Source organism: Sinocyclocheilus grahami, unplaced genomic scaffold, assembly GCF_001515645.1.
Source record: "Sinocyclocheilus grahami isolate Dianchi unplaced genomic scaffold, SAMN03320097.WGS_v1.1 scaffold8.1, whole genome shotgun sequence".
NCBI classification, from domain to species: Eukaryota; Metazoa; Chordata; class Actinopteri; order Cypriniformes; family Cyprinidae; genus Sinocyclocheilus; species Sinocyclocheilus grahami.
This window is the reverse complement of record NW_015505187.1, coordinates 1105615-1119215: the sequence shown is the minus strand read 5'-3', so window position 1 is coordinate 1119215 and position 13601 is coordinate 1105615. Positions and strand designations below refer to the sequence as shown.

Here is a 13601-nt window from a genome sequence, read left to right as displayed (position 1 = left end):
AGAGAGAGAGAGAGAGAGAGAGAGAGAGCGAGAGAGAGCGCGGAGAACAGCGTGTGTACGGGTGACCGAGAGCGCACGGGAGAGCGGCTGGTGAGTGTGATTTAACCCGCGTCTCCAGGCAACCGGCCGGTCTCACACAGCACAGCTGAAAATACAGTAAATATCCGGTGCATCATTCCATCATTGAGCTCCGGTATGGACTAACGGCTTTATTCATACAGCAGCGCGCGTCGGAGCGTCTGTTTGTCGGTAACATGCCGCAGACATCCTAAAAGCAGACCTCGCCGTTCAATCCGGATTGTTTTTGTTCTCGTGGATTAAACTTGTGTCCGGGATGGGGAAGGAGCAGGAGCTGCTGGAGGCGGCGCGGACCGGGAATGTGGGGCTGGTGGAGAAGCTGCTGAGTGGGAAGAAAGGATTGCTGGGCTCGGGTTCGGGCTCCATACCTCTGCCTGGGTTACTCAGGTATGAAAGCAGACTGTAGCGGACAAGTTTATGTATGTGTGTCCGAAATAAAAGGGCTTTCCGGGAGTCCACCGGTTCTGTGCTGTTTATATCAATACAGACAGAGGGATTGCAGTTGCTTGGGCAATGCAATACATCACACACACACACCCACCCACCCAACCAACCAACCCACCAACCCTCTCTAGGCATCCCTCGTACACGGTGCGTGCGTGTCAGGATATATAGGGAAGACCGCCGTGACACATTTTGTTTCAACGTCTGTAACTCAGTGTTTTTTGCGATACACGTCGATATGAAATTCTCATATCTGTCTGAAACAAGTTCAAGCGGTTTAGAAATCCACAACTCATCCCTAAAGTGTGCGCATTAATGTCAATTACAAGCAGTGCTGTTTTTTGTCATCCTAATAGACTTTCATTGTGAGAAAATCTCACATGTGTGTCCTCTGGAGTTGCAGAAGAGAGCTCAGTGTCTCAACTGTCTTGCCAAGAAACCAAAGTCTGCAATCAGAAGTCTGAGATTATGGTATTAAAGGGATAGTTGACTCAAAAATGAAAATTCTGTCATTGTTTACCCAACCTCATTTCGTTCCATGTGGAGCATAAAAGAAGATAGTTTGAGACATGTCCTAGTGTTCTTGTCTAAGTGAACCAAAGCTTTTTGGTTACCAACATTTTTTTAAAAATATCTTCTTTTGTGTCCAAGAAGGTCATACAGGTTGGGACGACATCAGGGTGAGTAATGTTGAATTGTCATTTTGAATGGTCATTTTTCAGGTGAACTGTCCATTTAACTCAAGAATTTCTCATCAAATACTTCCAAGACCAAATGATCTGGGCTGTACAGTACTGTCCACATTCATTTCATAGTGCTGTACGAGAGGGGGAATCGGATGGGAATGCAGTGAGGGGGGCCCACCATGGTTCTGCTCATTTGACCTGGTGGAGGGTGGTGGAGCCACCCAAAAAATTTTGTCCCAGGCCCCATGTAATGACAGCCCAGCTCTTACTGTATGCCAATGATTGCCTCATTTTTTATGTCTCCTAAGGCATTTTATAAGAAAAATCTGAGAATAAATTGATACTTAAAGGGGTTTCTTCCAAAAATGAAAATACGGTCATTTACCTTCATGTCATTCCAATCCTGACTTTTATTATTCTGTGGAACACAAAAGAAAATATTTTGTAAATAGCTGTGTTTTTTGTCCATGCAATGAAAGTCAATGTGGTTCAAGATCCATTTTTGGAAGAAAAAAAAAAGTCTTCTTTTTTATTTTATTGTGTTTTGTTTTGTTTTATTTTACTCATAAAGCAGTAATAGTCTTGTATTTTTTATTTTTATTTTTTTAATAAGTCAGAGGGATGAAATTAGTGAGTTTAAGACAGTGGGAGTTTTAAACTATTTTTGTTTATGAATGAAACATTTTGCATACAAAAGAATAAAGTTCACGTGATGTAAAATAAAAATAAATAAATAAAAAATAATATCTTTGAGAATAAAGGAGTGGTTTCATTCTATAGTGCTAAAAATAAAAACTTAAAGAACCATATTGTATTTTATTGACTGATTGATTGATTGATTGATTAAATATACTGGCCAATTTCCTTAGCTATGACAGCTAAGGAAACCTCTGAGCAATAACATTTCCTTTGGAATTAATTCTAATTAATTAGTTAATGAAGGGTTAATGAGGCCTCATAAAAGAAGAAATCCTGCCTTCAGAATAAACTTTAACACACTGTCCTGATCGTAATACAGAGCGATTTCTCCTGTACCTAGTGTGCGTTGCTCTGTTCACCCTGCGTGATTGTTGTGTGATGTTTGATCAGCTGTGCACGCATGTGTTTGCAGTTCTCAGGTATATGATTTCAGGAACACGTTCATCTCCACATCAGTATGTAAAATGACAACTGTGTGGAGCAGAGAGAAGGAAACGTATGCTTCGGGAATGGCCAGGCAGATATGGGGGGAAGGGCACCTGGGAACGACATGCCTGCTCGTGTCTGTGAGAGCGAGAGAGGCTGATCGAGCAGAGAAGTGTGCCGCCCGGCTCAGACATCAGCCACCTCGCTGGTTAAAACAGCGAGTATAATCAATGCTGCGCATCTTCTGCCTGAACAAAAGATCCCTCTGCCTGGTAATAGGGCATTTTTCCAGCAGCAACGGCTGACAGAATCTCAGCGCTCCTCTAATTTAGGGCACAGAAGGCATTGTTCTGTTGTTTTGTGGTCGATCCTTGAGGTTTGTTTGGTTGGAAGGTGGGAAGTGTGTTGTGTTTGTGTTTTTCTCTTATTGGGTCAGGCCTGTTGGCTGGAGGAATGGGACAGTGCGGTGCAGTGGGGGGGTCTGGCTCTGTCCATCTGTCCACAGTGCTGGAAGTTGTGCTTTTTCTCTCTGTGAGCTCTGCAGCGTCACTGTTAGTGACGAAGCATCGCCCAGGGAGGATTCACATGGCCTTATCTGAAAATGAGGGCGGGTCTGTGACAGGTCAAAGGTCACTTGAAGAACTGTAGAATGTTCAGAATGTTTAGAATGTTCAGAATGGGATACTAGCTTCCAATACTTGTATCCATCCATCCATCCATCAAGTAAAACAAAACAAAACAAAATAAATAATTTCAGTATCTTAAGACTTTAATAATTTAATATGATATTAATTGTAGGCATATTGTTAATGGCCATTTGAATTCCTGCGTATCTCCAGTTATTATCAATGTTAATTAAATTTTGTGTCAGAATGTCTTCTAAATCAATGCTGTAATGACTGGGTTTCCATCCAAATGTGAAGCGAATCTTTATAAAGTTCGCAAAAAAGAAAAAAACAAACAAATGCAAATTAGGTGCATTTCCATCAAGTTGTTTGAGTTAATGGTAACCTAGTAACCAACAGTAAATAAAAAAATGGAAAGACAATTAGTGGAAACAGCCGATTAGTCACGTGGGTTTAATGTTCGCTATGTCACAATTTATTTGGCAAATGCGTTTCCATCTCCAATTATGCGCATTAACTATTTTTCGCACAAGTCAAAAACCACCTCAAGTGAGCGTAAAAACTTTTATTAGTTGAAAGAATGGATTTTTTTTAAAATTAGAGATTTCCATCACTCGTTTCTGATGCGATACTTTAAAATATGTGTAAAAAACAGGGTTATTGGAAACGGCTATTGCTGAGTGCATTACATTGTGGGATACAGTATTCTGTGCAATGCACTCTGTTGTAAGTTCAAACTGTATTTTTTAAGGATGAACAGTATGTCAGTCAGATATATCAGATATTAGAGATTTATAGGTATCGATAAATTAATGATGATCGAATATTTAATTGTATATGCTCATTTCTTATAATACATTTAGATTACCTTTGCCATCATCTAGCGAATACTTGAAGTCAATCTTTGAAAACACTAATTTCATAATGCTGTTAAATATAATTTTTAACACATCTCAAAATTAATATCCATTTTTTATACTGGACAATATAATGTTGTGATGCCTCAATTCACTTGTAGAATTTACAGTGAATGATTTCAGTTTTTAGTTTTTTTGTTGTTTATATTTTATTCAGAAACAATGTAAAAAATGAATATCTTAATATTTTAATGAATTATTTTAAATATTAAATTACTAAAATTTAATATGACAATCATTATTGGCCAAAATTGTAATATTGATGCATCTTCATTTATTCTCCATTTTAGTTCAGTTTTGTGTAAAAGATGTCTTTGCTTTTGGCAGATGGCAAAAATCACTGATGCATCTCTTCAGTTTAATAGCACATTGTTGAGCGCTTTGCATGTCGGGATACAGTATTCCATGCCATGTGCTCTGTTGTATTCTCTACGTTTTGGCAAAAGTAGTAGTAGGTCGTTTTAATATTCTGTCCTACTGTCAAAATCCCTGTAAGGCAAGTGAGTTTGGAAAAGCCCCGGGCTGCTATTTTCTATGTAGGTAAAAGGCTTACAAATAAAGCATGTTCCAATGACATAGGTTTGTGGCTTTGACCTCTGACACACATACACTGTTGCATGTGGGACGGGACCCACTGCTGTACGATCAATGTTATGTGCCCTCATAGTGCTAATGGATTAACCCATCAATAATGACACACTGTGAATGCTACATTAGGTTCTGCACTTAGAAACACATGATTTCAAATGATACTACATTCATACGCTCAGTGCTTAATATGATAATGATAAACTAGATTGCACAATGATTATTTGTCTCTCTATTAAAGAGCCTGAATCATGATTTGGACTTGTGAGACAGTAGCTGGATGTATTTTTAGGTTTGAATGTAATTTTTTCCCATTCTTTTGCAATCTTACTAAAAGCATAGATACATAATAAAGCATCAATTACTGGCATTGATTCATCATTATGGATACTGTGATGATGATGTTGGTTATGGGAAACAAGATGGGATGATCTCTCTTTGGCTGCCAGTCACTTTGCTGATTGTCTTGTTTTCTAATTTGATTGGTCATTGAGCATGCCAATCATTCTTTGCAGACACACTGCTGGTGTGAAGATTGTTAGCTTAACTTATGTTGCCTTCTAAGATACCTCATTTGATTCTAAGGCAGCACTGCATATACTCTACACCAGGGGTGTCCAAACTCGGTCCTGGAGGGCCGGTGTCCTGAAGAGTTTAGCTCCAACCCCAATTAAACACACCTGAACCAGCTAATCAAGCTCTTACTAGGCATACTAGAAACTTAAAGACAGGTGTGTTGAGGCAAGTTGGAGCTAAACTCTGCAGGACACTGGCCCTCCAGGACCGAGTTTGTGCACCCCTGCTCTACACAGATAGGGCAATCCCAGAATGCACTTTCACAATCTCAGCGAATATATAAATACAAGATGGCAGATAAGCTGAGAAAAATGTTGACTATGAATTCTTATATTTTGTTCAATACTGAAAAAATACCATAAAAAGTTCATTGTGATTATAGAGTATTGCGCTGTTAGCTTAGCAATGTGCTAACATGCTAATGCTAATTAACTATGGTTTTATAGTAAAAGAGTAGTAACCATGTTTTTTTGCCGTATTGATTACCATTTGTATAACCACAGTTTTACTACAAATACCATGATTAGACTATATCAAAACCATGGTTAATTTGTGGTTACCATGGTTTAACTATAGTAACCATAGTTTTTTTTGCTTTATTTGTAGTAAAACCATAGTTCATTTTCTTTAGGGGAGGGCCCTCCATTTTTGCTCCCTATGTAGACAGCGAGTCGGCTAACTAAGTTTGGAACACAGCTAAAGTTTCTGTCAGTCATACTAGCTATATAAATATTATTATATAAAGATATTTTTTTACTATACAAACGGGCTAACAGCTAAAGCACGAAACACTAATTAAAACACTGAAATATTACAAAAATTGACCAGTTATTTGTTGTACGACAAGTCAGCCATCGTGACTTATCCCTACTTGCTAATAATATAAAAAGAGCAGTTAGCATCTGTTTTCCGTCTTGGCCGGTCTGGGACAGTGACAGATTCGTCATGTCCCTGCGGTTTATCAAAATAAACATTCAGCGCCATTATCCCCCGTCTTATCAGGCACAGAAACAGACCGCTGAGCGACACAGACCGCAGTGCCATTCAGCGCACCACACAGAGCCATTCACACTTCACTGTCAGAGCCGCTTACTAAAAACATGGGCCGCTACCAAACCTTCTGGTCTGGAGCGCAGCCGTCAGCTAGTGTGGAGGAGTGTTCTGAGATAGAGAGAAAGAGGGAGGAGGGCATTTATATATCACCATCCATTAAGAGACGAGTGGACAGGGGAGGATGGGGTGGCGTATTGGGGTCAAAGTTCAGACTTGTGGGGAATGGAGTGTGTTCTGTTTGTGAGTGTGCTCGTCAAAGAGTGGGTTTGTCTGAGACGTATTCTGTCTGCTTCTAAGTGCACACTTGCGTGTGAGTCTGCATAAATCACGCTGTGACCGCAAGTAGGAAAATTACCCTTTCCAAGAAAGTTTCACTTTGCACAGTGACTCAGCATGGGAACCAGACAATTGCAAACTAGACTCGCAGAGCCAGACTTTTAAATTATCAGCATGGTCTATTTTGTGGCTTATTTTGGGTAAGTATGGCCCGCTTAGACAAATAAAATGCTTTGTGACCATCATGTAAAGCAACTAGCCATGGTTTATACTCAGTTTATGTGACGTTTAGACTAAATCAGAAATTCAATTTACCTCAGTAATTGACCAGTATGTGGTACAGTAGCTCACACAAATAATTATTATTTATTAATTTATTAATTATTATTAAATCCACAAAAACGTTAATTGTTGCAACATTGTACCATGTAACAAAAGTTTGTTTCCCAGTGGACCAAAGTTGGTATTGTTACCTAAAAACAAAATTAAACTTCTTTAGCAGAAATAAAGCTAATGAAAGCAAAAAATGAAATAGAAATATTAGATGAAAAAAAGCACAGAACAAACTTTCTAAAACTTACTAAAATTCTAAATCGTAGTATTAAAAAGTGAATAGTATATAAATAATAACAGTGCATGGACTGATAAATATTTCTACTTTGAATGCAGGAAGTTACTTGGTCAGGCAATCCCATTTGAGTGCAGTTCTTCATTTGCAAGTCTTCATTTGTATGTAGCTTTGTATAAAAACGTCTGCTGTTGTGAATGAATCAATGTAAAGGACATGTAAATTTCAGAAAGGTCTTGCCATTTTTGTATGCAGTACACATCAGATAATAGGGGAAAGAAGTGTGGGTGTGCTGTCTGAGATAGAATTCTACATAATAGTAATTCTACATGGTACTTTTCATGAAAAGTAACGTTTATTTGTTGCATTAATATGCTAGAAACGTTCTTCAGTGTTTGAAGCAGATTAGAAAGATGCTGTAGATTTTTCCTTCATTGTCAAGCTTAATTTACTTCAATACTAATATGATAAGAGAAAGCTCATGTGCACTGCATGAAGGATGTTTATTCAATTGTGTTTGTCCATAAGTAAAAATACATACAAATAATTGATAGCCATGCTGTTCACCAGTAAAACTGCAAAACATGGTTAAGCTAGATAACTTGCATGTTGGAATTGGTTTGCCTATGTCAATAGTTAAGAAGCCTGGTAAAGACATTAGCACAACAGTATTGCATGATGGAAAGCGTCTTCCAAAACATGCTCTGGTTTTAACAGGGGGTGTAACACGTGTTACGTATAACATGTTATCTCATGAACACATTTGTTACTAACATCATTCACAATCAATGCTTTTCACAGGTTAAAAGAGCTTCATAAATGCATTACATGATGGAAACCATCATCCTAAACACAGTAACACACTCTTTTTTAGGACAGCACGTAACGTGCTACATGTACTGTAACACACTCATCTCATTTACACATTTACAAACACATTTAACAGTCTTAACATTTTTTCACAGGTTAAAAGAGCTTGATAATAGCATTGCATGATGGGGACCATCATTCAAAACAGACTTTTCAGAAGGGGATGTAACATGCGTTACATGAAACATGTAATTAAGTTAACACATTTGTTCCTAACATAATTAACAGTCTCAGTGTGTTTCACAGGTTAAAAGAACTTAATAACAGCATTGTATGATGGAATAATCTTCCAAAAACAATCTTTTCAGCAGGGGATGTAACACGTGCTACATGTAACATGTTACTCTGTTAACAATTTGTTGGATCGTTTATTGTCTCAATGCATTTCACAGGTTTAAAAGAGCTTCATAAAAACATTTTACTATGGGAACCATCATCCAAAACACTCACTTTTCAGCAGGGGATGTAACATGTGTTACATGTAACACATTATTCTGTTAACACATTTGTCGCAAATATCATTCACAGTCTCAGTCCTTTTCACAGGTTAAAAGAGCTTCATAACAGCACTGCATGATGGGAACCATCATTCAAAACACTGTGTCCTTAGCATGGGACAAAACGTGTTAAATGTAACATGTTATCTCATTACTTGCAAAGATTATTTACAGTCTCAAAGCTTTTCATAGGTTTAAAGAGCTTCATAACAGCACTGCATGATGGGAACCATCATCCAACACACACTCTTTTTAGCAGATCAGCACTGCCTGCCAAACCGAAGAGAAAGCCAACGGGTGCCAAGAGAGTTCAATTACTCTATTCCTCCTTCACACTCTATCACCCTTCCTCCCATTTTCTTGATATATACACGCACATGTTCATGGAAGGTTACAAACGTGTTAAATGTAACATGTTATCTCATTACTTGCAAAGATTATTTACAGTCTCAAAGCTTTTCATAGGTTTAAAGAGCTTCATAACAGCACTGCATGATGGGAACCATCATCCAACACACACTCTTTTTAGCAGGGGGCATACCACATTACATGTAACACGTTAACTCATTTGTTGCAAAGATCATTCACAGTCTCAAAGGTTTTTCATAGGTTAAAAGTGCATCCCTCCTGTTCCCTGATCAGTTTAGCTCTTTCTCCTCGAGCTGTGGCAATACGTGTCAAGGCTAACTGCTCTGTGGAGGGAACCCATCTGTGCTAGGGCGGCCTTTGATTAGCTTAGACTCTGTGTAATGCTTCTGCCAGTGATTGTTCTACTCCTCGGAGCATGCTTGCCTTTTGTTTGAAAATCTGTCATAAATCAACCTCTCAGGCCCTCATCCTTTAGTTTAGAGTAGCTTATGGCCTAGCGTTTTCTGTGCTGATGAATGGCCATCACAGCACTGTTTAGATGAGTATCCTCCTGGTATTTGGGCTTAGATATCTCATCTTCCCCCTGGAAAGTTCTCAATCACATGATCGGACACACATGACCACTGGATTAGCTGGTTTCATGGAGATTTGGATAGAAAATACCAGTGTTGCTTTAAACCTGGATGTAACAACTCAATATTAGACTGATTTAAGTGTCTCAAACCTCACAAATGTACATTTTTAACCATACATTCAAGTTCATATTACACCGGTGTGCACACTTGTGCTTTTAAATCAACAACCCTGAGCCTTTTGTGGGCAGCATGTCTCTGTTCGCTACAGAATGTAACCTACATACCTGGCATATCTGACATTCCCAAATCACAGGATCTTATTAACAATGGATTTGTGTGAGGATGTTTTGGTGTTTTACAAGAAGCACAAAGTAGTAACACTGACCTTTGACCCTCCCTCCACTTTACAAGACCCCTCAAGATGTGTCTAATTTAGCCGTTCAGCCAGGCGCCACAACCTGTGAATAGAGAAAGTCCCTCTCCTCTTTTTTGTTTCTTGTCTTTTACAAATCCCCCATCTTATCTTTCAATCTCTCTCTTCTTTCCACTCTTCCTTTCTTACCTCGCTCTTTTTTTCAGTTGGGATCTCTATGCCGTTGGTAGCAGGGCTTTCACTGAGTATCGATCAGCTTCGCTCTCTCGCTCCCTCCTGATTGAACCTAAGACTCAGCTTACAGTCCCATTAGAGGCCTGATCAGCACTGCCTGCCAAACCGAAGAGAAAGCCAACGGGTGCCAAGAGAGTTCAATTACTCTATTCCTCCTTCACACTCTATCACCCTTCCTCCCATTTTCTTGATATATACACGCACATGTTCATGGAAGGTTTTTCTGAGTAAGTCTCATGAAGAAATACCCAAAATTAAAATGTATATTTGTTATATATTGTGTAAAGAAAATAAAGCCTTTTTTTTGGTCAATAATGTTCATTATTTAGGCTACATGACAATTAAGAATACTGTACCCCAAATTCACATCTTTATTACTGTATTACAGTGTTTACAAACCAGGAGGTATTTAGATATTCAAAACATTTTTTATTTTGCTTTGTTAAATATATAAAACTGAATTTTTTTTAGTAGTCGACACCTTAACACATTCAGTTCTTGTTTATTATTTTAATTTAATTACATTTTATTTTATTTTATTAATGTATTTTATTTTAATAAATCTTTCATTTGCATTAGTTTATTTCTATTTTAATAATATTTTATTTTTTATTTAGTTATATTATATTTTATATTTTATTATTTTTTTTTTTTGTTAATGTATTTTATTTTAATACATCTTTCATTAGTTTATTTACATTGTAATAATATTTTATTTTATTATTTAGTTATATTATGTTTTATTTTATTTTTTGTTTTGTTAAAATCAATATTAATTCAATTTAGTAAAACAAATGCCATGACCACAATTACAATAAATATTTATTATTTTATTTTATTTTTGATTTTATTAAAATCAAAATAAATTAAATTGAGTAAATCTAATATCATGACCGCAATTACAATACCACAATTAAGAATATGTACAGTGCCAGAATGCAGAATAGTTTTCTATTTCTTTATCCAAAACACAATTTTCTTTTTATCTTGGAGTGAAATAGCACCCAGACATTTCTTGACAGTGTTTGTGAGAATAACTTTTTTGCATGTGTTATTTATGAAGTGAACTGGACAGTCTGACAGAAGGATGTGTCAGTCCCTGAGTAAAATCCACTTAAAGCTAAGTTAACACCAGCTTACTGGCGTAACCCAATTAGCATTGAATACGACATTAATGGCTGGTCATGCTCTTGGTATATGTGTGGCCTGGAAGCTGCAGTCATATATTTAAACGGATGTACGTATCTCCGCTTCAGAGCCTGTCCTGTGTACATTACGCGGCCTTGATCGTTGTCCAGTGTTTGTGCACAGCCAAAGGATGTCCTAGTGATAGTGATGATGATGTGTTGTGTGTGTAAAATGACAGGCCAGGGTTACCGCAATATCCCATGATGCTATATCCTTCCAGATGAGCTGGCCTGGCACAGTCACACACACATGCTGATAATGATCGCTCGATATAGAGAGCACAGGATGTTAGGATAGTGCACAGATGTATTCACATAGGAATTTTTTTTAAAACGTCCGTTTGATAAATATTTCAATTCAGGCTAGTACACCCAAATTCTGCCTATATGAAAAGGATAGATGTCTAACTGATTTTTTGATCGGTGTGATGGGAAATTTGGTTATTGCGTCAGAAGTAGTGACTAGAATAGCACAGGACATTTCTTTGTATGTATTCAGTGTTTTAGCAGACCACTGATACACTGACTCACTATTGAATTTCCTCATGCCATACAACACACACATACTGTACACACACATCTGCACATGTTCTACACAAACTAGCATCCCAGTTAAAAGGTGTTGAGGAGAAATGTGTGAAAAATGAGCTGTGTTTGACATCTGATGTTGTATGATGTGGGTATCTTTATATTGTTAATGGCAATTGGCTTTTGAACCTTTAAACTCTCAAATGCCTCAGATTTTCGAAAGTCTTTTTAGTATATTTCTTCCTCAAGTCTAACTTATATTCTAAAAAAAAATGCTGTCATTACAGATTTTTACGATCGGCGCTATGACATTTTTTCAATACTTCTAACAGTTTTCCTAAACTCTTAACGCACTAACACACATACAACACACAATTGACAAAATTAAGTTAATTTCATGCTCAAAATCACACATTGCAAACTAAACTCCAACACTAATTTTCAAATTACAGTAATACCCTAACACAATACACTACATCTACCAAAACACTGCAAACATGTCTCAAAATCAAATTATTATTCCAAAACACTAACACATGTTCTCTTCCAACAGGAAAGTTTAGTGAATCATAGCACAATATCATAAAAACACTAACATCAAATGGAATTACAGAAACGGCATTATTTTAGATGTCAGGTCTGACCTTATACAATAGACAGTATATTGTGTTTTACCCTACAGTTTCTTTTTCTTTTTGGTTTTAGTGAATGCATGTATTTTATTTATTTTGCTGCAGAAATTCAATAAAAAAATTGAATGACCCATCTCAGAGTAGCTTTATAGAATGAACCGTTTGGGGGGGGGAAGACAGAGACAGAATTGCTGCAGTAAAGGCTTTATTTGCAACAGAACATTGGAAAAAAACTAAAAAGAAAACAAGAATGCAAGAAAACAAAAAATATATAGCTGTCATTTATTATGTGAAAATACAAAATATACAAACAGAAAAAGCCACAGAAGAATAACAAATAATACAAATAAATGTAATCTAATCTGCCTGGTCTTCTGCGTTTGGCCACATGTTCTCATCCACATCACACCTGATATCTTCTCTGGCAAGGCATCTTGGGAAGAATCTTTTGGTATGCCTTATCCTTCCTGGTATTGTTCAGCTGTGATGTCTTGGCATGCAGCATCTGTTGCATCCTGGAGGGACATTTGGAGGGACGATGGTCAAAAACATTCCATCTCCAGGCTCAGTAAAACTCCTCAATGTGGTTGTGGAAAGGGGTGTAAGGGGCAAGGAAAAGAGACACCATTCTCGATTGGTTGTCAAACCAGGCTTTGACTGCACTGGGAATGGTGGCATGCCACATTGTTCCATGTGATCACATATATTGGCAAGTGGTCTCCCACCTGTCCCCTTTCTCTGGCACCAGTCTTTGGTACAGATCTTCTAAAATCTCACATTTATGCAGGAGTGCACTTTTCATTACATTTACATTTAGTCATTTAGCAGACACTTTTATCCAAAGCGACTTACAAACGAGGACAATGGAAGCAATCAAAATCAACAAAAGAGCCATGATATACAAGTGCTATAACAAGTCTCAGTTAGCTTAATGCAGTACACGTAGCAAGGTTTTTTAAAATTATATAATACTGTAAATAAAAAGAAAACAGATAGAATAGAAAAAGAATAGAGCAAGCTAGTGTTAGAGGCCTTTTTTGCTTTAGTTAATTGTATAATAAATAAAAAGAAAACAAATAGATAGAATACAAAAAGATTAGAAAAGCTAGTGTTAGTTTTTTTTTCTTTAAAGAAAACAAGCAGTACATTAATAGAGTGCAAGTCTAAAAGTGTTTTTTTTTTTTAAGAATAGTGCTATTCCAGAATTTAAGAATAAGACTTTTCCACACAAGATCAGCCCAAAGAGGTCCTCTTTTACTGTGTATCATATGGTCATGCGATTGAAAGAACCTCAACACCTGAGTGTGTTTTCTAGATGGGAATAAGTTGTAATTTATATACTTGCATAATTTCAATCAGCTCTTTCTCATTAGCAATGGAATAAAATACAGGAGACATA

The 13601-nt window shown here is 37.2% G+C and overlaps 1 protein-coding gene across 5 annotated transcripts in view; it reads left to right on the top strand.

The window, feature by feature from the left end:
* The first annotated feature begins 47 nt into the window (after positions 1 to 47).
* anks1b (ankyrin repeat and sterile alpha motif domain containing 1B) overlaps positions 48 to 13601 on the top strand; it is a 207248-nt gene continuing 193694 nt past the window's right edge. For 4 of the 5 annotated variants that reach the window (XM_016278944.1, XM_016278938.1, XM_016278929.1 and 1 more), the window contains exon 1: positions 49 to 465. In XM_016278944.1, the coding sequence (XP_016134430.1) occupies positions 335 to 465 (131 nt within the window). In that variant the 5' untranslated portion in view covers positions 49 to 334. Of the gene's footprint in view, positions 466 to 13601 lie in introns of all 5 variants that reach the window. The other variant, XM_016278922.1, reaches the window with a different exon arrangement.